At 54.4% G+C, this 24,794-nt stretch overlaps 1 protein-coding gene and 1 pseudogene across 5 annotated transcripts in view; one reads left to right on the top strand and one right to left on the bottom strand.

Annotated features, from left to right (window-relative positions):
- The window catches only part of Sulf2 (sulfatase 2), a 103,233-nt gene that overhangs the window by 63,292 nt on the left and 15,147 nt on the right, over positions 1-24,794 (bottom strand). For all 5 annotated transcript variants that reach the window (XM_023720763.1, XM_023720762.1, XM_004636051.2 and 2 more), the window contains exons 2-3: positions 18,432-18,704; positions 192-431 (exon numbers count right to left, since the gene is read on the bottom strand). In XM_023720763.1, coding sequence (XP_023576531.1) covers positions 192-431; positions 18,432-18,606 — 415 coding nt within the window. In that variant the 5' untranslated portion in view covers positions 18,607-18,704. The remainder of the gene's footprint in view (positions 1-191; positions 432-18,431; positions 18,705-24,794) is intronic.
- Positions 7,098-9,267, top strand: LOC105742830 (annotated as a pseudogene).

The following is a 24,794-nucleotide window of genomic DNA, read 5'->3' as shown; positions in this document are numbered from 1 at the left end:
AAAAAAAAAAAAAAAGAGCAGACACAACTCTGAAAGGAAAGCTGTTCTGTGTACGATCCAGGACCATCGTGGGGACCCTGAGCTGTGCATGGGCCATGCCCTGGGCAGCTGGGCAGCTGGGCAGCTTGGCAGCTTGGGGAATTTAGCAAGGTCGCCTGTCGGGGGGGGATGGGGGGGCTGCCCCGACTCACCTGTCCGGTAGCCCGTGCTGTTGAGGTACACGGCGAAGGTGCGGCTCTCGTGCTGCGCCTGCCAGGAGGGTGAGGAGCAGTTCTCGTTGTTGGTGTAGGTGTTGTGGTTGTGGACGTACTTGCCGGTGAGGATGGAGGAGCGCGAGGGGCAGCACATGGGCGTGGTCACGAAGGCGTTGATGAAGTGCGCCCCGCCCTGCTCCATGATGCGCCGCGTCTTGTTCATCACCTGCATGGAGCCTGCAACAACACGGGCAGGTGAGATGGGGTGCGCTGGGGGTGGGGGTGGGGGACCCGTCAGTTTGCACCCTGTGCCTGCAACAGGCGCATCGGGACAGCCAGATGGGGGCAGTTGGAGAGAGAGTCCTGCAGTCAAACCCACCACATTCCTGTTGGTGTAGGTATTAAGCTGTTTTTAAATGATCTGAGCCTTGAAACAAACTGTTTTACAATATAAACAGCATGTCTTTTTTGCAGGGTGTTAATATACATTGATATTTTTGGAAAGCAAGCACCATGTAAACGGAGGGAAGATTACACTTTGTTTTGTTTGGAACTTTCCCAAGAATTGTGTGCGCCCACTGAAATCTGCTCGTGCCACGGGGGGCAGCCCTCTTCAAGTCTTCGGCTGCCGAAAAGCTCTGCACTAGACACACCACCTCCTTGGCCCACTCGGAACCCACTCCCACTCGGCCCTTGTCAAGCTGCACCTCTGCCAGAGGCCCCCGGGGGGTCGCCCTGCCTCCTGCTTCTCCTGGGCACTCATCCCCTGCAGCACGAGTTATTAGGACCTAATTGTACCCCAGGTAGCTATTTCCCTCGTGCCTGTGCTTGCTTCCCAGTTCAGCTGGAAGCAGGTGAGGCGCTGGGGGAGGAAGGAGATGGAGGTGTGTGGGAACCTTGCCCTGCAGCTCTTAGCACCCTCCCCTGCACACATGCCCACCTCCCGAGAGCTGGAGGTGGCAGGGAGCTCCGGCCTCTGGGCTTTCAGAGGGAGCACAGCAGCCGCCACCACCTCGACTTTGGATTTCTGGCCTCCAGCCTGGTGGGAACAAATTTCTCTTTTAAGCCACCCAGTTTGCAGCAATTTGTTAGGACTCTGCAGGAAACCCGCGCGGGATCAAACCAGCATACCACAAAGTCCTTGTCTGACAGCCATGATCACCATCACCTAGCAACTCCCTACAGACAGAAGAACAACTAACCAGCCCACCTCGGTCTGTCCCTCGGGGCGAAGAATGGAAAGATTTATAGGACTCATTCACCCCAGCTCTGCCAAACAGGGAAGGAAACAGAGCTGCAACTTCTCCTGGAGTGAACAGATTCGATCTCTTCATATCTTCTGGATGCTTACAACTATCCAGCAGCTTCTACTGTACTCGGAGTAAGGCCCGAGTTCCTTCCGGTGGCCCCACTTCCCCTCTCCCTCTGACCTCATCATGCTGTCCTGTTGGCCTGTGCTGCCCTCGGGCTTTCCAAGTGCCCCAGGCTCATCTCTGCCCGAGGGTCCCGCGCTTGTGCCATGCTTGTCTGGTTCTCTTCCTGGGGTTGCTATGGCTGGCCACAGTCATCAAGTCTAAGTTCCCTCCACAGTGGGCTCTGAGTGGGAGGAGCCCCAAACATCTCAAACACCTCAAGCATGAGTGCACGCCAGGTGGACCTGTGAGACATGGGGGGGAGCAGAACCCGAGGGTGGCACAAGGCTGGTGAGCCTCGTCATGCCTCCCTTGTAGCTGAGCTGGCTGGCACTGGCTGGTCAAGGGGGCCGCCCAGCCCCTCCCCCGAGGGAGCCTCACCTCTGGCAGGAACCCTGCTGTTGCCCACCAGTTACAGCTGGGCCCAGAGATGTCTCAGGAGGACATGTGGCTTTGAAGACTGAAGTTTTTGCTGCTCAGGGACTTGAGGATTACTGCCCAGTTCGTGACACAAAGCTGGTTCCCTCTAGCAAACCCCATAGGTGGCCTTGGCCGGGAGGCTCAGGGACCACTCAGGCCGCAGGTCCCTTGTGCATCTCTGCCTGGTGTAGCTCCAGCGGCTGGGAGCTGGCCCACTTCCTTCATTGTCATACCTCTGCCCCAGCACTCTGCCTGGCACCTGGTGGGTGCTCAACAAATGTCTGCTAAGGTCACAAATAAGGCTGTCTTACCCTCCTGGGTTCCCATGTCCCACAGGATCCCAAGCAGGTGTGTGGCTACAGACGCGTACGGGTGTTAGTGTTCTGCATGGTGAACTTCTACAACTTGACCTTTGCACCAGACATGTCCTGTGCTCCCTGGTTTGCCACACTCTCTGCAGCTTCACACAAACCTCGCCCACTCCCAGCCCCCACCAGCCCCCACAGAGCTGGTGCTACCCCTTCCTAATACAGCTAGGCAGATGGGACAGCTTCAACCTATCCCTGGGAGGAGGGCAGTTATCAGGTGTCATGCTGTCGTTGGTATCCCTTAATTCTCCCAGGGATCTATTTCATTGAAGCAGTGGAATTCGGGCTGTTAGGCCCCCTGTCATGCTACACAGCCAGAAGGGTGGTCTCAGAACCTGGCCTGTCCCATGGGGGAGATGGGCAATGAGTTCCATGCACATTAGGTCCACCATGAAGGTGCAGTGCCTGTGTCCCCAGGAGCTGTGCAGAAGTCCCTCTGCTCTAGGTTGGGCTCAGTGAGGCCTAACCTTGGGGACCCCTAGGTGACTTTAGCTGGGCACTCAGGATCCCAGTATTAAACACCTGGCACAACAGTGGTATGAGACGGATTCCCTTTCCCACCATCTGATGAACTCCAAGGCAAGGACCAGCTGCAGCCTGAGCACCAGGCAGGTGGCTGCGTCAGCTTGAATGTCATCGCTTGGTTTAATTTCCTTCTGCTTAGGGCTCCTACTTTCTCCTTTGAAGAAATGGAAAGCTTTTTTTTGTTTTAAAGAAACAATTACACTGATTTACCAAAGCCAGTCCAGTCCAGGTGGCCTACGGAAGGATGAAGTAATACACAGTGACCAGCATCTGGCAAACATGACTCACTGCAACCCCAACCTGTCTATCCTGGATGTCACTTGCTGTCTAACAGACACCCGAGTGCCCCTCTCTGCCCTCCCTGCCCCCTGCATCCCAGCTCCGGAAGCCACCGCATCCTCCTCTCTTCCCTCAGCCCCTCATCTGCCCTTTCGTTTCTTAGGCACTAACTGTGGCTTCTCCCCAAGTTCCCATATGAAATCTGTCCACAGAGTCTGGCACTGTCCCTGTCATCGACATCTGTGATCAAACCCGATCACCTCCTCCGTAGGCAGGCGATCATCCACCCCTTCTCCAAAATGAGGTCCCTCCCACCCCTGCTGCAGCCACAGGGGCTCCTCCTCTGTCCTGAACCCTGGGCTCTGCTCCTCTTCCCTGCAGCCACACAGCTGCCACGCCCCTGGCCCTTACACAGGCGCTCTCCTCGCAGTGACACCCCTCCCGACCACTCTGCCCACAATTTGACTCCCCTACCCCCAATCTTCCAAAGCCTCCTTCCCTGTACTTACTATCCCACACACTTATTTCTTCCTACACTCACCTTGTTTTGATTTGTCCCTGCAGCCCTGGAATGTCAGCGCTCTGAGGCCTAGGATGCTGACCCTGTGCCACTGTGCGAACCTCGGTGCCTGGAACAGTGCTGACCGCACAGTAGGTGCTAAATGAATACTTCTTGCATGCGTGAATCCTCGACATGCCAGGCAAATGCAACCCTTTGCCTGCAGTTCCCAAGCCATAGGGGAAAGAAAGGAGCAGGTGGTAGGCAGCTACTCAGCGTCCCACTATGCCTTGATGGTAGGCAGGACACAAACTGGCTCCTCACCTGGCTGCTAGAAATACAGGCCAGGCTGGGCTGCCAGCGGGTAAAGATCCTGGAGAGGTGGCACTCCGAATGCTGTGCACAAGAGAAGCAGCTGTGGCACTGCTTCTTTTTAACTACTCAAGTTTGAGCCCTAGGCCTCACAAGCGCTGGGCAAATGCTCTACCACTGGGCTGCATCCCGCTGCTCATTTTGAGATAGGGTCTTGCTAAGCTGCTCGAGTTTGCTATTTTCCTGCCTCAGCCTCCTGAGTAGCTGAGGTGCCAGGAGTGCATTTCTTATTTTTAATGGGCTTAAAACCCAGGTTTGAAGGGCCAAATAGCTCAGAAGATTAAGCCGCCTGCAAGCAGGCGCAGGGGTAGGGGTGGGGGTTTGATCCCCTAGGGCCTGCTGGGCCGGGCCCGCCCCGCCCCAGGGGCATGCTGAGACCAGCGATTGAGACTAGGCTTGGTGGTGCATGCCTGTAAACTCAGTACTTGGGAAGCTGTAAACAGGCGGGTCACTACGAGTCCAATCTAGTAGTGAGACCCTGAAAACCCTGTAGACCCTTTCCTAAAATTAAAAAAAAACAAAAACACAAAAAAACCAACCCAGGTTTTAAAGAGCTTTGTCTCCAGGGCTGTGTCACTGGGCCATGCAAGTATAGTTTCTCAGTGCCCAATGACAGCGGCGTCCATGCACAGGCAGCATGACGTGCCCAGCCTCCCTTGGGTGACAGTGGCATGCTTTATTGGAAGTGCATAGCGACCAGGCTCCATAAATCCACATCTGTAACATGGAAACACATGATCTAAGCCCTGATGCAGACGCCAGCGCTGGTGGCAGGGAGGGCCTGGCAGAGGCAGCCATGCAGGAATCAAAAGGCCAGTTTTCAATATTTCAAACAAAGCTGTGCCAGCCAAGCCAAACTTACTGGGTCCAACATAAATCTGGGGACATGCAGACAAAAACAGGCCTGGTTTCTTTCTGTAACCGAACCTTCTGGCCACCCAGGGCCATGGATGATGCCACCCTGACACCTCTCTGTGACTGCCGGCCAGGGGACCCCACCTCCACCCCCACCAGTGGGACTTAAATTCCAGGGCAGAGACCCCGACTGCCAACCAGTCTGCCCCAGGACACTCAGCGGCCGGCCCCACTCAGGACTGCGATTGCGGCCTCCCAGTGTGATAGTTATGTTATTATTTCTTGGAGATCTTTCTATTAAGTGATTTGGAAAACCCCCTTCCTGTGGACCCTGCGCCCGTGTGAGATCACTGGTGCAACGGTTTTCTGGGTGCACAACATGATGAGTCTCTAAATAGCAAAATCAGCGTCAGAGCGAGTGCTGAATTAATTTGCTCTTTTTATTATTGCTAGGGATGTAGCCCAGGGCCTCACGGGCTAGACAAGCCTGTACCCCTGAGCTACACCGCTATTATCTATGGGGACTCAGCAAGTGTCGCAGACTTTCAGTATTCAAAACCTGACCCACTCCGAGGCTTTCCCAGGGCCTCCTTGCCCCAGGCCTGCTACTGGAAGGAGCAGGTACATACTGTGGCCCTGCGGGATAGACTCTGCAGCCCCCACTTGGGTGTACAGGGGGTACTGCCTCTGATCCACAAGAAAATGATGACTATGTTTTCTTAAAATTATAGACAAAAGGTCTGAGGCGGCAGGGCCTCCTTGAGAGTCGGTGGAAGATGGTTTGGGACAAGGGGAGAAGCGGCACTGGAGCCTGTGCGCACAGGGTCTTCACGGGATTCTTTTTTTTTTTTTAAAGATTTATTTATTTATTCATTCATTCATTTATTTTGTGTGTGTGGCCAGCTCAGCCCACCAGGGGGCGGGGCTGGCTGGCATGTGGTGCTGGGGGATTGAACCGCGGTCCCTGTGCTTTGCTTAGCTTAGCTTGTTCTAAGTAGGTGCTTTAGACCACTGAGCCATCTCACCAGCCCCTTTCACGGGATTCTGCGTAGCCATTGTTTTTCTTGGATCTCTGCAGTGGGCTCCTAAGTGATCTCCTGCTTTTACCCTTGTCTGCTTGCTACAGCCTTCCCTTGGCAGTTAGCAGGCTCCTTTGTACACCCTATAAAAGCCAAAGCTATCCCCTGGCCTAGAAGGAAGCGCACCATCCCTGACCGAACCCTACCCCTCTCCCGCGCTCCCACCTGCTCCTGCAGTCAAGCCTATGCCCTTCCTGCCACAGGACATTTGCACCTACTGTGCCCCCGCCCCCACTCCATCCCTGTCTAAGCTCTGCAGATAGCTCCTCCCAAGCTGTGCTGATTAAGGTCTCTCTGTCCCACCCTTCCCCTGCTCTGTACTGCTTTTCTTGACACCTGTATGTGAGTAAATGAAGAGAAAATGTTCCTAGGAGACTCTCGGCCTGCAGCTGGCCCCATCTGCAGCGTGAGGGGTGGCTGAGGTGTCCAGGGCTGCCTCTGCTTTGAAGTGTTTGCAAGTTTTCGAGAAGGGCGGTTTGGCTCAAGAAGAACTGACTACAAAGGGGCCACTGGCGAGAACTCCCGCTGCTGTGGCCTTCCCACCTACACTTTTTATCTGGGAAGAGATAACTTGGCATGGAATGTTCCAGCGAGGCCTCTGGGCAAGGGCCCTGCTCTGCAGAGATCAAGGAGCCTTTGAAGGCTACACGGGAGGTCATGATCCGAGGGCCATGGCCGGACCTGCCCACGCAGGGTGTATTCTTGAGGCTAAAGAATGCAATTACTTGCCCATACTTTGAAAAGTAGCACATTTTTCTAGTGCCCTGTTATGACTTTAGAGGGCTCTTGGTATCTTTGCATTTACGAGCTCCTTCCTCTGAAAAACATTAAGGATTATGCTTCATGGCTGTGTTGATATTAAAATGAATATGTTAATGTCCCGTACTGAAACTTTTCCTCCCACCTTCAAGTTTCTTTCTGTACTAATTTTAAAAGAATTTAAGACATTTTCTACAGGCTCCTAAAAGCATCCTGGGTCCCCAGTCCCATTCCTGCTGGGCCTAAGGAGAAGATAGCTCTGGATTTTCCATGTAAAATTTTACTTTCTAGCTTTTCTTTAAAAAAAGAATGGAGAAATCTGCCCGCACTGGGTCATGCCCCCTCCTGGCATGATCAACTGGTGCTGGGAAGCAGCCACCCCTCAAGGGGGCCAGGCTCCCCTGGTCACTGTAGACCCTGCCACCCCCATACTGCCTGGCCCTGTCATTCCTCAACCATACAAGCTGCTGCATCTCTGCACAGAGGTAGGGAGGCGACAGAAGGGATCTGGAGGACACAGCTCTTATTACAATGCAGCAGAGAGGGCTGCACCCTCCTAGTAAATGGGGAGTGGACAGGGTCTGCCCCGCCCCCACCCCACCCCCGGTGGCTCTGTAGGCTCGCGTCTGACACCCAGTATAAGGCAGGGCCTGGGACACGGGAAGAAGGGGACAGCGTGGTGTCCATGCTGACCGGCACACCAGCCACTCCCTGAGCTGCACACGTCCCCTGCCACCCTCTACCTGCATCTTCCCAGGGGCTTCAAGCTTTGGTTTTTTTCTTTCCTAGGGTTGAGGGCCAGGATGTTTGGGCCACCTGGCAGCAGCAGGTGAGGCGAAAGGGGAGGGAGGGGACACTTCCAGCCTGACCCATCTTCTCTGCCTGCTCAGATTTTTACACTAACGGGGGTCAGCTGCTGAACACGGATGTGGGTATTTCACACAGACAGACAGACAGACAGACAGACAGACAGACAGACACACACACACACACACACACACACACTCACTTCAGACCTAGGCTAAGCTACCTGTGCATTTCAGGTACCAAGGAACACTGAAGCAAAAGACAAAAGAAGGGGGCAGATGCTGCTTTCAGCTACCTGCTTTCCTTGTGCCGCAGTTTCTCTTGCTTTTTTTTTTGCGGAACCGGGGATTGAACTTAGATCCTTGCGTTTGCCAGTCAAGCGCTTATCCTACTGAGCCTTTCTCTTGTTATATATAACAGCACACAGACAACCAGGTATGAGATTCTTTTGACTGTAATTTTAGGATGATTCTAGAACACTGAGCTGCTACACCAAACACAATGACAAGGGCTCTAGAGGAGAGAGGCTGGAGTTTGAATTCTGATCTTTCTACTTCCTGTTAAGCAGATAGCTTTTTAAATTGATTTGGGCCAGCAAGATAGCTCAGTAGACAAAACACCTGCTCAGGCAAGTGCAGGGACTGGAGTTTGATCCTCCGCACTCTGTGCTGCACCGGCCCCACCCCCGGGGCACACTGAGCTGGTCATGCAGACCAGATGTGGTGGCGGATACATATAATCCCAGTGCTGGGGACACTAAAACAGGAGGATCACTACAAGTCTGAGCTGCACAGTGAGACCCTGTACCAAATACGTTAAAAAAAAAAAAAGTGATTCAATGCCTACTTCTCAGTTTCTTCACCTGCAAAGTGGGGAGAAGAACAGAAAAATATATGTGAAGTTTTTAGTTTAAGGTTTGGCATAGAGAAAGCACCTAATTCACATCAGCTTTGAAGCCTTCCAATGATTACTGTTCTCAAACTTAGTCTAACACAGATTTCACACACGGAATCTTCTGTGTGGATTTCTTTGCCCAAAAGTATTTAAAAACTGGAATTAGCTCTTTCCCTGCCGCCGCGGAGTTGCGCGGAGGCGGAGGCGCGGGTGTGTTCACGATTCGGCTTCACCCGCAACCCGCCGCCGTGGCCGAGGAAGGCATTGCTGCCGGAGGTGTCATGGACGTCCACACCGCTTTACAAGAGGCGCTGAAGACCGCCCTCATCCACGATGGCCTTGCGCGTGGAATTCCCGAAGCCACCAAAGCCTTAGACAAGCGCCAGGCCCATCTCTGTGTGCTTGCATCTAACTGCCATGAGCCTATGTATGTAAAGTTAGGGGCCTCGCCCTAGCTCAGTTCTTTAAGTGGCAGCTTCGGCCAAGCTATCAGCCTCAGGTTGCTGTAGTTCGATCCCCACAACTCTCCAGCCAGCCAAACCACCCCTCAGGGCATTCGGAGCAAAAAAAAAAAAAAATCCTATGTATGTAAAGTTAGTGGAGGCCCTTTGTGCTGAGCACCAAATCAACCTAATTAAGGTTGATGACAAGAAGAAACTGGGGGAATGGGTAGACCTCTGTAAGACTGACCGTGAGGGAAAACCCCGTAAAGTGGCTGGTTGCTGTTGTGTGGTGGTTAAGGATTATGGCGAAGAATCGCAGGTCAAAGATGTCATCAAAGAATACTTCAAATGCAAGAAATGAATGAATAAAAATTTTGGTTCACTTAAAAAAAAAAAAAAAAAAAACCCAAAACTGGAATTAACTGCTACTTTCTTTAACCAGATTTTACATCAATTTACCTTTCCTGCTTTGTTTGAAAAATAGAAACAATGTTGTGCGGATGGGCCCACATGTGGGCGGGCCTGAGCCCTGGGGCCTGCATCGCTGCCTGGGTCTGCGCGGTACCAGCCTGGCCGACCCAGGCTGAGAGGTACAGAGCTCCCAGGTGTCCGCATCTGCTCACTCTGGCCGATTCTTCTCTGCTGAAGGAGCAGCTGAGGCATGCTGGGAAGGGGCTGTGCCCCTGACAGACAGCACTGGGAAGGCAGTGGGATGGGTCCAGGTCTCATGGAGCCTTCAGGCAGGGCGGCTGACAAAGGGCCTGAGCTCCAGCAAGCGCAGGAACTCCCGCATCTCCTCGGGGCTGCCGCTGTGGTTCACCAGGCTGGAGCTCACTTGGTGGCGCCTCCACTCTCCCCAGAATGCCCACACTGCACTGCGACCTGTGTGGGGGCCTCCTGCCCCCAGTGGCACCTGCTTAATGGCCACCTCAGAGGAGATGACTGTCCCAGAGCAGCTCTGTCCCCAGCAGAAGGCCAAGAGAAATGTCTGGGGGACAAATGGCAGCGATCACAGGCTACGTCGGACAGGAGGATCTGTGGCGAATTCCCCATTCACTGCTGCTGGTGGCAATGCCCGCTGAGCCTGTCAGGGCCCAGGACAACTGCACTGGGTTCTCAGGTGAGATTTCCTCCAGCACAGGGAGATGGCTGTTGACACGGCTAGTACAAAACGAAGTCCAACACGATCACTGGTCCTAGCTATGAAAAGTTGAGGCTCCACTCAAGATTTGGTCTTCAACCCACTGTCGGAACGAGCACTGTTATTTTCTTGTCCGCCACCTTCTGAGGGCCACCCTCTGCTGGCCCTGGCTGCAGAGGCTTCTGGGAGGAGGAAAATGATGCTGCGGTTCTCGGTGGCAACCAGGGTGGGGGGAGGGGCAGAGGGGTCGGTGGGACTCAGCGATCAACGCTTCTCCTCCTCCTGGAGAAAATCCACCAGAAGCCTCGCCCCTGACCTCACACTGTGGTTCTCAGCGATTACTCAGTGTGGTGGCAGTCGAGGTATTATCCTGCAGTTCAGGGGCTGCAACACAGCTTCGTGTCTGTGTCCCATCTGGTCTCTGCACACGGTGTCATCTGCCCCGCAGCCCAGCTACTGTGTACCATCCTTGGGTCCATGGGCCTCTCTCCTGGGCCGTGCCCTGCACACCACACTGGCCCAGCTGCTTCTGCTCTGGTCCCCAGGCCGCCCTCTCCCCTGGCAGCTGGGCGAGTCCTGCACACCCGACCTGCTCTGGTGACATGCCTGTGCCTTGTGTGCACTCCAGGTTCACTAGCATGTGCTCCAGGTCCACTGTGCGGCTCCACTCCTGAGGCCCTGCTGCCTCCGCCAGACGCTGCTGGGCTGTCCCTATCACGCGGCTCTTGTGTCACTGGCCATCCTGGTGCAAGGCCCCTGCCTGGGTCCCACCCAAAGGTCTCAGCAGTGACACAGATGCTCCATGCCACCCCTGCCCTTCCTTGCTGGTGTGGCCGAGGCCCAGGCTGCTCACCAGTATCTGCTCACCCTCCTTCCTCCTTCCAGGCCCTGCACTGCTCCTTCAGCACAGGTGGCTGGCGACAGAGCCTGCGACTCTCCCCGCAGCCGGCAGGATCTGCTGTCCAACCCCAGGGAAGCCCTGGAAGGAGGCTGGCACAGCACAAAGCGAGGCTGGGCAATGGACTCCTCCACCTCGCTTCCCATGGCAGCCCTGCCCAGGGTGCCCCTGCTGCTGGGTTCCGGCAGTCATTCAACTGCCAGTATTCCCCTGGTCTTAAGGTGGGGTTTGGTCCATCCGTCAGAAACTAGCCTTGGGAGCACCCCAGCGTCCCCACGCCCTAGCACAGCACGGTTAAGCCCACCCAAGTAATCCAAGTTCACGTGTTTTGATGCTCCTCGCTAAGGTCACATGGCTAAGGAATTTCTGTCCACACTGCACATGCCAGTGCGGCGAGGGCTCCAGGAGGACTGACTTCACTCGAAGGTCCATCCTCTTTGGCCTTCTGCTTCCTCTTTCCTGTTGTCTGGAATGCGGCTGTGATCGCTGGAGCCGTAGCAGCCATTCTGAAGCAAGTGACCTTGAAGATGAAAACTACACAGTAAACCTGATGAAGCAGACAGAGCCTGGGTCCTTGACATCTCTGATGTCATGCTGCCAACCCTGGACTCCCAACCTCCAGATAGTTTCATGTGAGCGAGAGGCAACATTCTATCTTGCAGAAACAACCATTACTCCCTATCCTCCTTTGCAAGGAGCCAAACCTATCTCTGACATAATACTTTCCTTTCAGAACTCAAGTGATTCCCCAAGTGTCGCTGAAATGAAGTTGAAAAAAAAACAACCAACTTGCAGGAATGTGCTTGGCAGGAGCTCCAGGGCGGGTCTGAAGGAGGCTCTCTTCCTCCGGAGATAACCTGCTCACACATGCTTTTCTTCTTCCAGTGAGTGGTGGCAGCAGGAATGTTGGGAGGTGGGAACTCGTGGCTGAGCTGCAAGTCACCCGAGCCGTGTCTGGAATCTGGGCGCGCTGTCCGGGCGGCCAGCCATCTGGCCCCAGCGGAGCACCCAGCCTGCAGTTCTGAATCCATCTCCTGGCTGTAGCTCTGCAGGGTGGGGTGCAGTTTCCTTGTGTTCGCAGATAGGAAAAGGAAGACGAGCTGCCCAGAAAGAAGTCTTCCAAGCCGCTGCGTTCAATCCTGCCACACCCACCAGCAGCAGCCTGAGCTGGGGCAGCCTGCAGGATGGCAGGGCCCTCCGGGACCCAGGACCCTTGGGCCCAGGAAAGCACAAATGAGCATGAAAGGGGAGTGCTCAGTTCCTGGCCTCCCTGTACAAGGCCTCCGGGTGGGGGCTCCCCTGAGCTGCTGCTTCTCCTAGGACAGTGCCTCGTGGCCCTGCAGGGGCACCTGCAACTTCTCAGGTCCAGGTTCCGCACCTCTGTTGGCAGAGAGGTAACACGGTGGGCTCTCAGGACAAATGCTGTGGTCACCTTCACCTCTTTGGGCCACACCGCTTCAGACCCAGCTGTGCATGTCAGTGGCTCTAGCTGACTCTTCCTGCTGGGGAGCCACTGGCAGCTGGTGCCTGGACTGTGCTGCAGGCTCCTCTGTGGATGCGTCTCAGCAGGACCCTCCAGTGTGTCCTCCAGGGAGCAGCCAGAGGGGACACAGTAGAAGCAGAAGCGGGCTGCAGCCCTCCCCTGCCCCATGTCCTCCACTGCAGGCCACCTCGTTCCTCCACCCTGCACAGCACAGCCCACCAGGCCCTGCCACCCCACTCTGACCTCTCTCCCTTGGGGCACCCCGCTCTGCCACTCTGCCCTCGTCTTTGGTGGCAAAGCTGCCCACGGGCTGCTGGGCTGCTGCAAATGCTCAAATGTCCCCCTGGCCGCAAGGCCACCCTGTATGAAGTCCCAACTCTCCTGCTCTGCCCCTGCTCCTTGCTCCATCCCTCTCCCTTGCTTGCGCTCACCGTTGCTCACGCTCCTACGCACTGCGCACTCACAGCTTGCGTGTTGACTCTCGTGCTGGCGTAGAAGCTCTGCAGAAGCAGAGGTTTTGTCTGTTCATTGCTGGATCCCTCGGGCACACAGCAGGGGCTCAAGAACACTTGGTGAACAAACGCGCCTGCACATCTTACCGCAGAGATGCCACTGAGAGAGAAGCATCCCCTGGATGTAGCTGCACACCAGCCCTCCTGCTGCCTCCGCACCAGCTCCTGCTTTCCTGCAGGGAACCACATCTATGCCCCATTCCCAGTGCTCATGGTTCAAGGGACTCCAGGAAGGTGCCATGACCCATGCTGGCCAACCACTATGTCACCCCACAGAACAGCGCAAGGTAGACCAGATGTTCCACAGAGTATCAGGCCCGAGAGCTGCTTTGGGGACTTTCCTTGGCATCGAGAGAGACAGCTTCTGTCTCTGCCCAGGCATGGCCCACGCAAGCCAACTTGGGAAGAAAGCAGAGATCAGGGAGATGGAAGGACAAATGACATCCCAAGGTGACCTTCCTAAGGCCAACTACACCTTAAGCTCAAAATGCACCTGGACTTCTCCTACTCTCGATTTGTCTGTCCACCCCTGCTTGAGTTTCAAGAAGTCATTAGGACTCATGGTTTTAAATCTATTTTTCAACCCTGGCTCTTTTCTACCCACGTTGGCACAGTTGTTCCCTAGCCCTGCAGCAATGGCAGCAGAGCCGTGGCAGCCTGACTGCTCAGGGCCACGCGAGCCCAGAGATGTCTGCAGGCCAGGCGCACTCTTCGCACTGCTGCTCATGCCTCGCCAGCTCACCCTGACCACGTTGGCCGGAAGGGACTAGGGTGACCCTGCTCTTCAGGGCTATGCGATTCACACAGAAAACTCACTCTTAGATGTAAGTGCAGGTACGCAGCATTCCACAGCGCTGGCCGGGAGGCACTACAGGAGGAAGGCTCTGGTGAGCAGAGTGAGACTGAACCATCTCTCTTTCAATCTCAATCTCTCTCTCTCTCTCTCTCTCTCTCTCTCTCTCTCTCTCTCTGTCTCTCTCTGTCACACACACACACACACACACACACACACACACACACCCCACCTTAGTATCCAGGGTGCCCAGGATGACACATTGCCACTTTGAGTTTATAATGAGTAAACAGAGCCCCCAGGAAGTCAGGTAACTTCCCCAAGGCCACACAGTCAGTGGCAGAACAAGGATGTGAGCCCAGAGGACCAGCTACTCATTGCCCACCCTACACCCTCACTGGGAGAACTTATTTGTATTTAAAGATGCTCGGATATGTGAATAATTTCTTTCCAGGTGTAACGTTTTCTCCATGGCTCATCCAGTTTTGGGGAACACAACTGAAGCCTGACTATCCAGCGGAGGCCTGGGCACAGGTGCTCAGGAGAAAGCAGTAGAACAGCCACCTGACACTACAGGGCCCGGGTCTGGCCCCCGCCCTGAGACACAAGCCTGGTGCCACATGCTGCCCCTGTGCGTGCATCTGGTGCAAAGCAGTGGCCTAGTGCTTGTGCTCTGTCGCCCATGTGGAGTCTCAGGGAGCTGCTGCTTCCCCTCAGTGTCTGCCTCCTGATGCTGCTCACCCTCGGAGAGACACCAGCTTGGGGGAGGCAGCGCTCACTGGAATCTTTGAGGACACTGCTCAGTTTTCAAGGCTCTTGGCTCTGCAGTGATCTTTGGCTTTAACCTATGGACACTGGCTTTTCCCTTATAGTCAGGATGCAGCGTGTCCTTCTAGAGTGACATTTAAAACTTACAGAGTGAGCTGGATGAAAGAGCACCTCAGGAACCTGGGTGTCGTAAGGCAACTTATGCTGCAGGCTGGGACCAGGCCCGCCTCCCGCTGCCTCGGCCTGCCCAGCCCTGGCGGCTCACCAAAGGTCGGGCCGGATCAAATTAAAGCAGCAAACCTGGCGGACTCCCCAGTGCCCCAGCCTCCCTGACCAAAGGGCATCGTGAAGCAGGGCCTTGGCTTCTAGGCTTTTCTTTTCTTGCTGCCCAGGGTGGAAAAGCAGCCATGGGCCGGCCGAATTCCAGGCTTATCCAGACTGAAGGATTTCCCCAAATGCTCTGCAAACATATTGTGTACTCAGGCCACTCACCAAGACACTGTTCCCAGGGCACAGGACACCTCCATACAGTCCAGGGAGTCACATGCATGTGAGGAAAGGAGAAAGGACCTCACACGCTACAGCCCCCGCCCCCAGCCCTGCAGGTAGGAAACATCGGCGCCCAGCCTCTGGAGCAGACCTAATTAGGGTGGACGGCTGCCCTCCGTGCTGGGACTGGAAGAGGCCTGGACTGTCTCAGCAGAGAAGCCTCCGGCCCAGAGAACTGTCAGAACTGCCGCACGGATGAGCAGAAAATAGCAGATGATAAATTTTTTAGGACCACCCTCTGCTTGCCAGTTGTAGCAGACTGTGAGATAATGTGTTGGGCTTTTTTGGAACATGCATTATTGATCTGGGTCTGTCTAGTGGTTTATAAAAAGCTCATCAGCCCCCTGACTACCCCTTCCCGCCCCTTACCTCCTGAGGAAGCTCAGCCAGCTTCAAAAGCTGGGTCTGTTGAGGGAGGGAGGGAGGGAGGAGGCCTGGCAGGCACTGATCTGGGCCAGCGAGTGCTCCTGCGGGGAGCTCACGCGCCACCAAGCAGAGGGTCCTGGTCCTGCCACATCACCTCTTGGAATTTATCTTTCCCAAACAGTCACTCGCATGTGCAAAAACAAAGAGAAAAAATATTCCCGGCAACAGGATTTGTAATAGCAAAAAATGGACAAGTATGCTAGCAATCTAGAAAGAACTCAATGTCCATCCCAGGGAACTGGTTAAGCATAGAAGGTAAAGTCTGCGGGCGCTGGGCTCACAGCACTGCATACTAGCAGCGAAGCCTTGTGCAAGTGGCTTCACCTCTCCAGGCCTTGGTTTCTCTGTTCACAAAACCCAAAAACGATTTTCCGTATTTTATTTATTTTTAAAAATTTGTTTATGTTATTTATTTGACACAGGGTCTCACTACACAGTTCAGACTCGGAGTGATCCCCTTATCTCAGCCTCCCCAGTGCTGGGATTACTGGTATGTGCCTGGTTTTGGAGCTGGCCTGGCACGCTCAAGGTTCTGGGGATTGAACTTGGGACCTTGCACTTGCCAGGCAGGTGCTTAGACCGCCAAGCTATCTCCCTGGCCCGATTCTCTGTAATTTAAGTCAGCTGTGGTTTCACGCTTTGTTTTTGGTCTTTTTCTCCATCCTCATCTCGCGGTGTCTTTCCTTCTATTCACTTATTTTGTTGATTTTATTAAGAGTCACAAATGTAAAACTGCACGTGGATGCAGCCACGGGGTGCGGGGGCTCACTTGCTGCCTGCAGGCTCAGGCCCCGAGTTCAGGGGCTGTCCTGACCCTTCTCTTGAGCTTAACCTCCAATCTGAGCATACAGCTGGCATGGCCTCATTCCCCCAGCCCCTTGTGAGGCACCTCCCAGATGAAGGGACATTCGGGCATCTGGAGTTTGCCAGCCCCAAGACAGAACAGCTTGAGGGGCCACACAAGCTGCGACAAGGGGCTCGGAGGGCCAGGGGCTTCCCGCAAGTACTGGCCAGCCACAAAACTCACATTCTCAGACTGTGCCTGCAGACTCCCCGTGGTGAGCGAATGCGCCTCGTTCTGACTGCTGCCGGGAGAGCCGGCATTTGTGTCAAATTGTCAATAAAGGCTCTGGGCTCCGGTTGCTTCCTGGCTCCAAATTCCTTTCATGCTGATAAGCTCCCCGAGAAAAATCTATACTTGTGATCATTAATACAAATCATTGCAAGGAGTGACTAGTTTTATATAAAGAACCCTTTTTTGGATAGCAAAAAAGACAGAATCAGGTTGCCACCAACAATATGCTGTTGTCCTCGGAGAGGGGATGGAGGCAACGGGTCCACCCATCTGATTAATGAGTGGTGGTCTTACCACAACCCCCAGCGTCTTGAAGGTCTCCTCATCCTTCCTGTCTACTCTTGTGTTCTGCTTTGCTTCCTCTGGCTCTCGCCACACTGGCCTTCCTGGTCTTGCCTAAGGACCTTTGTGCATGTTGTTCCCTCTGCCCGGAACGCTTTTCTCCAGACTTTCATACCATGGGGGCAATACTGATGATAAGGGAAATCTAATCCAAAGGAGCAGGATTAGATTTCCCTTAAAACAGCAGCCCCATGGTATGCAGCAGCCACAGCCACAGGGGCTCTGGAGCACCTGCCAGGGGCCACGCGAGATTCAAGGCAGATGTCAACAGCTAGCCAAGAGCATGTGCAATATTTCACAAATAATTTTTATGCTGATTACAAATTGAGATACAGCGGGTTGGATACATTGGCTTATTAAAATTAATTCCACCAGTTTCTTTTTACTCTTAAGAAATGTAGCTACTAGAAAATGCAAAATTACATTTGTCATTTGCATTCATGACTTGAATTACACAGCTGTCCCTTGTTCTCCAGGTGGGACTGGGTTTGGGATGCCACCCCCACCAAAAAAAAAGCCCTGCAGATACCGCAGTCCCCTCTAATCCTACGTAGTATTTGCATAGAACCCTTCAGTCACCCTCCATATATGTCAAATCACGTCTAGATGGCTTGCAGTCTTGGATTCAACGTCAAGGGTAGGCAAATACTGCTACTCTGCCCAGGGAATAATGCCAACATACACCTTCAGTACAAAAGAAATTTTTCCCTATATTTTCAATCCACTATTTGCCGAAACCACATGCAGACATAAATCTGGTAGACACAGCAGTCTGGTGTATTTCTAGAGGACAACAGCAATGTAGGGTTTCAGTGGAGAGCAGGGACCCATGGAATCAGAAAATTCAAGGGGGGAGGCCTGGGATATAGCTCAGTGGCACAAACATCTGTCTGACAAGCGCAAGGTTCTCTGTTTGAGTATCAGTACTAAAAAAAAAAGAAAAGAAAAAGAAAACAGAAAATTCAAGGGCAAGAAGACACAGGATTAACAGCCAGTTTCGACTGGGAGAGACCCCATGGTTGAGTGAGAGAGAAGTGGAGTTTGACCCTGGGAGCAGAAGGGCCAGTTTAGGGCCAGGGAGATAGCTCAGTAGAATAAGTGCTTGCCTGGCAAGCACAAGGGTTTGAGTTCAACCCCTGGTTCTGCCAAAAAAAGAAGGGCCAGTTGATATGACTCCAGAGGGCTCCATCTCATCAGCCCCACTGATGGGGTGTCCTCCTGCGGCTGCTGCTGAGGACATGCTGGGTAGAGAGCCTGAGAGGCCTTGCTGAAGAGGGGAGACATCAGAGGATACTATAGGCAGCAGTCCAGGATGGGGCTGGCCAGGGAAGCCTGGTGAATGTCTCTCCCTTTGAGGTTTTGGAGAAGTTCAGGAATTGTAGAATCGTCCTGAGGGTCAGCTCTGAACCCACACTCATGAGCCAACCCAAGTGGGTGCCGGTTGGAAGTACTCAGAAGGGACCTCTCGCATCCCCACAGCTGCCCTGCCCCACGCTCTACCCTGGAACCCCTAGATGTCCTGGGGTTGGGGTGCTTACCTAGCTCCACGTCTTGGTCATCAGTCAGCACCAGGATGATGTTGGGCCGGATGTTCCTGCGGTCCCTCTGGAAGCGGCCCTTGAGGCGGTGATGGGACAGGAAGGCTGAGCTCCCGCCCAGCAGGGAGAAGACTGCCACAGACAGCAGGCAGAGCAGTAGGCTGGGGGGCGCCATCTTTGTTTCTGGCCGATCCGTCGTTCCCCTTGGGCTGCAGGCTCTGCAGCTGTGTCTTGGGGATCTTATCCTTCTCCGCTTCCCTCCTAACACACCACCTAGGGGAGAAGGACACGAATCAGGTCACAGTGTGTGTCCCTCACGCTGCAGGAGGCCAGTGCAGACAGTGAGTCCTGTTCAGGACCACACCAGGCGGACAAAAGGCTTGTCTATGGTTGCTAAGAATTTGCAGTTGGCACAGGGCAGGGGCAGACTGGCAGCAAAGCCTCTCTAACCCCCCCCCCCATGCTTCCTACTCTCCCCAAGGACAGCCTGGTCGGTGACCAGCCCATCTCTGCCCCAGCCCCATCCAACAGAGCAATCCAACAGCAGAAAAGAAAAAGCAGTGGCTGGTGCTAGCTTGCTCCTGCACGGCCCAGGGCAATGGATGGTCCCTGAGGCATACAGGCCAGAAGGGACACCTGCAGGCTTTGGGCTGTACCACCTGCCGATTCCTATCCCAGACCAGTTTCTCCTGGGCTTGGTCTGCCCACTAACCACTCAGGAAGAAGCCTCAGTTTCCCCATGAATCAAAGAGGGGGACATGGCCATTACGAACTCAGTCCACACGAAGGTGTATCAAAGCCCTGCAGCAAAAGACCCCAAAGCTGGACTCAACATGTTTCACCAACTTTAGTTGCAGAAGACACTAAATGACAAGAGAAAATGGAGGGCACTCAGCAAGGGCGCCAGGTCCTGCAAGGGGCTGTGCTGCCTGTGTCCTCTCTCTGGGGACAGCAGCAACAGCTGCTGAGGCTATCCCATGGCCCTGCCCCACTTTCTACTCTTCTGGGGGGCAGCTAGGGAGACCTCCCTCCAATGAGGGTCAGGTCGCTGAATAGGAAGACAGCTACTCCCTCTCCAGTGTGCAGCGAGCTGCTGCCCACCTCCCGCACCTGCCCCTCTTGCCCAAGGCCCAGGGTCATAATGGTTCCTCTCTGCTGCTGCCCCTTCCCTTGTCTCCTGGAACACCTGGTCTGCCTCACTTAGGGTCCTGACCCAGGCCTGGATGCAGTGTGAGGCTGCTCAGGATAGCCTGGTCCCCTCTGTCATCTCTTCCTCCTGAACAGCAGCTCCCCACACCAGGGAAGGTGACAGGCCATTTTTGCAGACAGCTGAGGTGAGAGCCACAAGACAGAATAGCAGGTCACAGCCAGCAGATACCCCCCAGGGATGTGTCCAGTGGGCATGGGAGGGCACACACGGCCCCCTTCCCAGCTCCCTGCTTGCTACCACCTGCACAGCTGCTGCCCGGGGGCCACAGGTGGAGCTGGGTAACAGTGAGGACTCTGGAATGCCTCCCAGAGTGATTTCAAGTGAGGCACTTAACCTCAGTTTCCTCAGCTGCAAGCTGGGTGTGAAAAATTTACGGAGTCTGCGCAGGACGGATGTGGAGCCAGAGCACGGGCCCTGCGGCACAGAGCTGTGGTTGTGCTCCTGCGAGGTCTCCGTCAGGCCCACGTCAATCCCTGGCAGACACTGCCACCTCCGATCTCCAGCTGGGAAGCCAGGGCTCGAGCACCGTCCTCCAGGCACCTGGAGAAGTCCTGTGCAGCTCCTCACCTTCCAGCGGGATGCCCAGCTTCTGCCCCTCCAGCTTTGCGTGCCTTTTGCACCCTTTGATGACTAGGTGCCCATCGCACTTCTTTTTTATTTTTTCCTTTTACATAGTCTTACTTGAAAACAAAGCTACAAATGCAGTTTGGAAGTACAGAACACTGTACACACTGAGCTTAAATGGAGATCAGGCATCCCTGGGTGGCGGGGGCCCCTCCCTGCTCCACACTGGAAGCCAGCATCCCCGCTCCACTCCGTGCTCTCTCGTTAGCACAAATTAACACGTGTGGAAAGGAGTCGGCACATTAGCGCCATCGCAAGGGGAGGCGCTGAGGGCTGACAGGAGAAACCCCGAGCCCACTCCTTGGTGAGGGTGACACCCCAAGGAGGGGCTGCCCCCAGCAGGCTCCTGTGTCTTGCACTCAAAGCTGCAAATGCGCCGACCGCGCCTTCACGCTCCTCAGCTGCACAGCCCCGGAGAGAGAACACCGCAAGGGGTTTCCCAGGGCTGCCCTCCCCAGGCCAGTTCCCTCCCACTGGAACTGAGAACAAGCGCTTGCTGAGAGCTCTCGGTGCCCCAGCCACTGCCCTGAGCACTTCACAGGTGTCCACTTGTGAGGCCTAGTCCAGTTAGCACCATTTTCCCACAAGACCACGTGGCAGAGAAGGGTTCACCCTCATTGGCCTGCTCCACGGATGCCATGGAGGCCCAGATCTGGGAGCAAACTGTCTTAGTTACTCTCCTCTCCTTGCTGACACAAAATACCTGACACTCAAAGCGATGGAGGGGGGAGGGAGGCTTATTTGACTCACAGTTTGTAGATGGTTCAGACCAAAGCAGAGCAGGGAGACAGGACAGGCATCCTAGAGGAGAAACAGCTCATGGCAGGCAGAAGGTGGCAAAGCAAGCGAGAGACCAACTTTTCCATCCCTTCTGTTGTATCCCAGCTACTGAGATTAGGGCAGGGCCAAGAAGTCACCTATCATTAATCCCTGTACCCTTAATCCTAGCATTGCACCATGAATCAGCCACACACTCTGAAAAAGCCCCACTTAGGAGGCATGCAGCCTCGGGGAGCGCCTAGACAAACGCCAGAACAGAACCCAGCCCTTGGTTTCCTCTTTTGCCAAATAAGGCAGCAGGTGGCCAGGTGTTCCCTGAGGGCCTTTCTGGCTCTGGGGCTGCAGTGTGTGGGTACGAGGGGGAGGGTGTCCTGGGAGCCGTGGGCCACAGCGCTATCAGCTGGGCTTCTAGGTTCTGCTTCTGGCTCCCTCTCTCTTGGTCTCTCTCTTGGTCTCCCTCCTCCGGCGGGTCTAACCTGCCAACAGGACACCCTTCCTTCCTTCCTGCGGATGGAGTCAGAGCTCCGCAAGCCAGGCACAGGGTAACAGGAGCTAATTATTTCATCAGATCAAGTCATCAGTGGGTCGATTTTTGATGAATTCCCCTGGCTCAGACTCATCCTGGCCTCATGCCAGCCTCTCTCCGGATGCTGAAGGAATCAATTAAAAATGACACAAGAGATTCTGCATCCCCCCACTTCCTTCTTGGTAAAACATTCCAAGTGGCTGCAGTGGCAGTCTGTAATGAATCGCATAGTACTGCTGATTAACACCTGATCCGCCTTACAGACACTGCCTGTCCTGCCGGCTCTTTGAAGGTCTGTCCGGCACCTCATCTTTGTCCGATGCTTTCTCCCAGGACTCAAGCCAGCAGGACATCTCTGGACACACCTGATGACCCAAGTGCTTGAGGACAATGCCCCTGGCTTCTGATCTACAGAGGGTCTTGGGGGAATCATCGAGCTCCAGTCCTAGCCACCACAGCTGTGGGGAAGCGGTTGGGAACTCACCCACGCCTGCCCGGAAAGACCCGGATGGGCTGCTGACCCTGAGGATCCCCAAATCTGACAAAAGGCACAGAGAGAAGTTTGTATCAGGCACTGAGGGTGTGGAAGAGGAAGTGGGCTGGGCACAACACGGCTCGGGTCAGACAGGAGCTCCTGATAAGAGGAGGAACCACAGGGTGGGTAGAGATGCCTGCCAGCACCCCACAACCGACCCAGGCACCCAGCGTCCCAGCGTGCTTGCCCACTTAGCTCCTTCATCTACTTACAGGTATTATTACTAAGGGCCTCGACAATCCCGTCTGCAGGGGCAACAGCCCCCTTCTCTGTTCCAACAACGGAGACCGTCTTCCTCCACTAAAAGCCTTCACTACCCTGCAAACCCTCCAAAGGGCTACTAAGACCCCAGCGCTCTACCCCTCACCTCCCTGACCTTACTTTCCTCTCGCTCTCTCTCACCTAGCTCCAGCCATGCAGCCTCCGCATGGCCCTTGAACATGCCAGAGGGCCCAACCCCAGGACCTTTGCACTTGTGATTTCCTCTGCCTGGAGCCCTCATCCAGATGCAGTAGCTTCAGGGCCCTGGCCTCACCTCCTGCTGATCCACCTTTGCACGTTGAAACTAAAGTCTCTACCTGCTTTGGTAGCATTTACCACCTCTGACAACTGGCCATTTACTTATTTCTATGTCAAGTTTCTTCAAGAGAATGTACCTTCCCTAAGGGCACAGGTATTTTTCAGCTTTGTTCATTTGTGTATCCCAAACATTTAAAACAGCAGCTGGAACATAGCAGGTACTCAAAATATTTGTAGATGCGTCAAAGAATTTTTTCCTCCCTGCTTCTGGTAAGGGCCCCTCACTGTGCTGAGAGGCCATTGGTTTTTCCCCCTTGCCTAGCTGGACTGTAGGCTGGACCACATGACCCAGATGGAGCCAATCAGCACATCCCATCGTTCTACCTCCCGTGATTGGCCCAGACACAGACACGTGACCCGTATCTGGCCAATAAGAGGGCATCATACACCGTCAAGGTTACTGTAGACGCTAGGAATGGATGAAATCTTGTGCAGGTGGCAGCAGTCAACTGGGATACCTAAGAGAGGGTTTTGGTGACAGGAGGCTGAGCCTTGAAGTCAGTCAGGGTTAGGAGGGTTGAACGAGAGGCTGGGCACTTCCAAGGCACCTTCCCTGGCAGACTGCTTGGCGCTAACCACCATACCTCTGTCCGGTTTTCAGCAAACACTCCTGCCATAGCCCATCCAGGCTTTGGCATCACTCGTTTTCTTATACTCCGCTCATGTCATTGCTGGAGGGCACCATATGCTCTCTGCTGAGCCCCAGGCCGAAAAGACATGGAAGCAGCATGGGCGAGGCCACGCTGGCATTCTGACTCACTCTCTATGCTTCCTTGGAAACCAGGGAATGATAGAAAGGCCTGAGGTGAGGTGTGCTAAACAAACAGGAAATGAAAGGGGTGGGGGAACTGCTTGCCTGCGGGCAGCCAAGGAAGGCTACCAGGAATGCATCTACGGAACTAGGGATGAGAAACCTCATAGCAGCCAAGTGCTGAGAACCCACAGGATACAGAGAAATTGGGGGTCAGGGTGTTCCAGGCAGGGAAAGAACCTGAGCCAACGGCAGGCAGAGGAGATGGGAGAGGCCAAGTGGGAGGGGTGGGAACCTGTGGCCCCAAGCCTCACAGCTGGGAAGCTTCCAGACACACAACACAACACACAAAGACACACGCAGGCCTTTGCTGTCGAGCCTTCCCCTCCCTGGCATCCTGCTTCTTCCTCCCCGCAGGCTTTCTCCAGTCCGCTTCTCTGTAGGGATATCAGGACAGGACAGGAGCGTGAGCACCGTCACAGCCTCTCCATCACCCTCCCAGAGCGGGTCACCCATTAGGTGGTCCCTGTGCCTGTCGAAGGAATTCCACTTGGAGGCACAGGTCCAAGCCAGCTCTCAAAAGCAGGCCCAGGGACAAGGAAAAGCTCTTCAGAGAGAGGTGCTGAAGGTCAAATTTCAAGACAGGCCTCAGAGACAGGGCTAGAAACTGGCCATCAAGAGAAGAGGGCATACGGTAGGCCAAGACTCAGGGCCTAGCAACCCAGATGTCTATGTAACCATTGATGCAAACAGGCCACTGCAGGCTCCTGTGTGCCAGGCACAGTTCTTGGGACTGTGGATAACAGAGCAGGAAAACAAACAGCAGGGAAACAAAGTCCCAGCCCTCGCATAGCTGACAGTGTATGCAGTCAGCATAGCAAAAGCTGCAGGTGAGAGATTCCAAGGGCAGCTGAGGGGTGAGAGACAGGAGCAGACAGAACAGCAAACTGTTGGAAGGGGGTCACAGCTAGACTACAGTGCAAGTTTGGGTACAATATATCCTAAGTCTTGGGAAGCTGAGCTTCAAAATGCTCTGCACATCCAGCGATGGTCAAGTGGTCACAAAACTTATTTACTCAATGTTCCTGAGCACCTGCTGCTGCCTAGTACTGAGTCATCACTAATGAAAACACCAGACAACATCACTGCTCTCTTGCAACTAACAGAGTAGACGCAGGCAAGTGGGTAGAGCAATGTATACCTGAGGAAAATGAAGCAGGATCAAGAGCAGGGCTGGCTGGGTTCCCGCCAGACCACCTAGGTTTGATTCTCAGCTCCACTCACTAGTGATTAGGCAGGTGACTTAGCTTCTTATAGCCTCAATGACCTCATCTATAATAAAGTGGGAACAACAGCAT

This window comes from Octodon degus, unplaced genomic scaffold, assembly GCF_000260255.1.
Source record: "Octodon degus isolate 3935 unplaced genomic scaffold, OctDeg1.0 scaffold00077, whole genome shotgun sequence".
NCBI lineage: Eukaryota > Metazoa > Chordata > Mammalia > Rodentia > Octodontidae > Octodon > Octodon degus.
The sequence above is the reverse complement of the archived record's forward strand: the minus strand, read 5'-3'. Positions and strand labels throughout refer to the sequence as shown.